At 35.7% G+C, this 2934-nt stretch overlaps 1 protein-coding gene across 1 annotated transcript in view; it reads left to right on the plus strand.

The window, feature by feature from the left end:
* LOC105555116 (coiled-coil domain-containing protein 30) overlaps window positions 1–2698 on the plus strand; it is a 35254-nt gene extending 32556 nt beyond the window's left edge. Inside the window, exons 6-7 of the mRNA XM_012001910.1 lie at window positions 1879–1946; window positions 2326–2698. Of these exons, the coding sequence (XP_011857300.1) occupies window positions 1879–1946; window positions 2326–2536 (279 nt within the window). The 3' untranslated portion in view covers window positions 2537–2698. The remainder of the gene's footprint in view (window positions 1–1878; window positions 1947–2325) is intronic.
* The last annotated feature ends 236 nt before the right edge of the window (window positions 2699–2934 follow it).

The following is a 2934-nucleotide window of genomic DNA, read 5'->3' on the forward strand; positions in this document are numbered from 1 at the left end:
AAAAAAAAAAAAAAAAAAAGCTCAACATCATGAATCGTTATGGAAATGCACATTAAAACCACAATGAGATATCACCTCACACCTGTCAAAATGACTATTATCAAAAAGATGAAAGATAAGGGTAGCCCAAACCTGTAATCCCAGCAGTTTGGGAGGCTGAGGTGGGAAGATTGCTTGAGATCAGGAGTTCTAGATCAGCCTGGGCAACACAGCAAGACCCTGTATGTACAAAAAAAAATTTTTTTGTTTTAATTAGTTGGGTGTGCATCTGTGGTTGTAGCTTCTCAGGAGGCTGAGGTGGGAGGATTCCTTAAGCCCAGGAGGTCAAGGCTGCAATGAGCTATGTTCACATTACTGCACTCCAGCCTTGGTGACAAAGCAACACCCTATCTCAACAAACCAAAAATATGAAAGATAATGTGTTGGCAAGGTGTGGAGAAAAGGGAAACCTTGTACACTGTTGTTTGGAATATAAATTAGTACAGCAATTATGGAAAACTGTGTGGAGTTTCCCCAACAAAGTGAAAATAGAACTACCATATGATCCAGCAATCTTACTTCTGGATATACATCCAAAGGATTTGAAGTCAGGATGTGATATACACCATGGTGTGTGAAAATGTGGTATATATACACAATAGAATACTATTTAGCCTTAAAAAGGAGGGAAATTCTGTCATTTGCAACAACATTGGTGAACCTGGAGGACATTACGCTAAGTGAAAAAAAGCCTGGCACAGAAAAACAAATACTACATCTTCTCACTTAAATGTGGAATCTAAAACAATTGAACACATGTAAGCATAGAGCAAAATGCTGGTTACCAGAGACTGAGGGGTAGGGAGGCAATGGCCAAAGGTGCAATGTTTCAGTTAGACAGGAAGAATAAGTATTTGAGGTGATGGATATGTTAGTTACCTCAATTCAATCATTTCATATCATGTATCATAGCATCACTTTGTACCCATAAGTATATGCACTTATAATTTGTCAATATTCAATAGTAAAAATATAAATTTTAAAAAACTTTCTGACCATCACAATATCCAAGAGAAATAAGAATATATGTCCTACCAGAAACTTGTACATAAATATTCATAGCAGCATTATTCATAATAACTAAAAAGTGAAAACAACCCACTCTCCATCACCTGATGAATGGACGAACAAAATGTGTTTTATCCAAACACTGGAATATTATTCAGCCATAAAAGACATAAAGTATTAATACTTACTATAATATAATGAACCTTGAAAACATGATAATATTTTAAAGAAGGCAGACATAAAAGGCCACATGATTCCATTTATATGAAACATCCAGAATAAGGAAATCCATAAAGACAGAAAGTATATTAGTGAAGCCAAGGATTAGGGGAGGAATAAATGGGGAGTAGACTGCTCCCAGGTATCGGCTTTTTTGGGGGCTGATGAAAATGTTCTGGAATTAGATAGTGGTGATGGTTGCATAACTGTGTGAGTACATTAGAAAGCACTGAAGTGAACCCACTAAAAGGGAAAACTTTATAGTATGTGAGTTACTTCTCAACAAAGCTGTTATTTTAAAAATAAATTTTCTGCAATATCTCCAAAATATATGTAACAAAAGAAAGAAGCAAGGTGAAGATAGTATGTCTAGTACCACATGTGTAAAACTAGACAGACAGATATAGATAGATTGTCTATAAATAGATATAGATAGATTATAGAGAGAGAGAGTGAGAGGGCAACCAGCTTTTCATTCTATACCCTTTTATGTTTTTCATTGTTTGTACTATGTGGAGGTATTATATCTATTATATACATATTTTTTCTAGGATCATATAGCTAATGATTTATCACTATAACTTTTCACATTCATCCTTTCTTTCCTTTTAGGAAACAACAATTAGTGACATCCTTGAATCTGAAGTAGTGAATGAAATACTGCCTTTATCAAACTCCAGGTTAGTAAAGTTAAGACAAGTAAAGTCAAGTCTATCTGAGATGGACTCGCAGCCACGCCTGAGAGTCATGGCTGCCTAACTAGTCCTGGATTGCTGGCTTGAGAAGGCATAGCATTCTGGGGTCATTTTCTCTACATGAATTATTTGAGTCTTCTTCCAATTCCTCCCCTTGCCACTCCTTCACCCCTAAACCCCACAGAATCCTGACTTAAGGTAGGAAATAAAATATGAACATAGGTTTAAGGTAAATTTTATTTGGCTTTCTTTGTGTAAGAGTTGCAAAAAATTGAAATTCTATTAATGCCTATATCCCTGTAACCCCAAACTGCTACCAAGAAACTCTTGTCTACGTGATGTCCTCACATATGGCCTTTCTTAGTTTTTCAGGAAAAGGTCTGGTAGAGTCATTTGTAAGTCTTCAAGAGACTGACGACATTAAGTCAAAAGAAGCAATGGCAAGTTCAAAGTCCCCTGAAAAGTCCCCTGAGAATCTTGTGTGTTCACAGAATTGTGAGGCTGGATACATAAATGTGACTTCTCTGAAAGAGACACATGGTATACAAGAACAAGACCAAAAGTCAGAACTATAAAATCACTGGTGCCTAAAGCTATACTGAACAAAACTGCTAACTTAAAGCCTGGACAAAAGGTGGACCATGACATTGAGAAGAGTTACCACAGATCCCAAATGGATATCAGCCAAGAGTCTTCAAAATTGCTGATAAATTCATTAAAGCAATTCTAAAAATGGATTTCTCAAGTTTGTTTGATATCCTCAGATGCCTTGTATTGGCCAAAATATTTACTTTAGTTCAATGATTTATTTAGGTTTCTCTTCAACAGAGCACATGTATGGTTAATTAAGCATTCTTTCCTATTATCGTGGGTTTCTTTTATGATTTATTTTTTAAGAGTAAAAACAATACAGTCACATTAAAGCAAATTTTGTTTTCAAAAAAACCCTCCTAGGATGGGCGCAGTGGTTTAC

Source organism: Mandrillus leucophaeus, unplaced genomic scaffold (genome assembly GCF_000951045.1).
Source record: "Mandrillus leucophaeus isolate KB7577 unplaced genomic scaffold, Mleu.le_1.0 Scaffold67, whole genome shotgun sequence".
Classification (NCBI taxonomy): Eukaryota; Metazoa; Chordata; class Mammalia; order Primates; family Cercopithecidae; genus Mandrillus; species Mandrillus leucophaeus.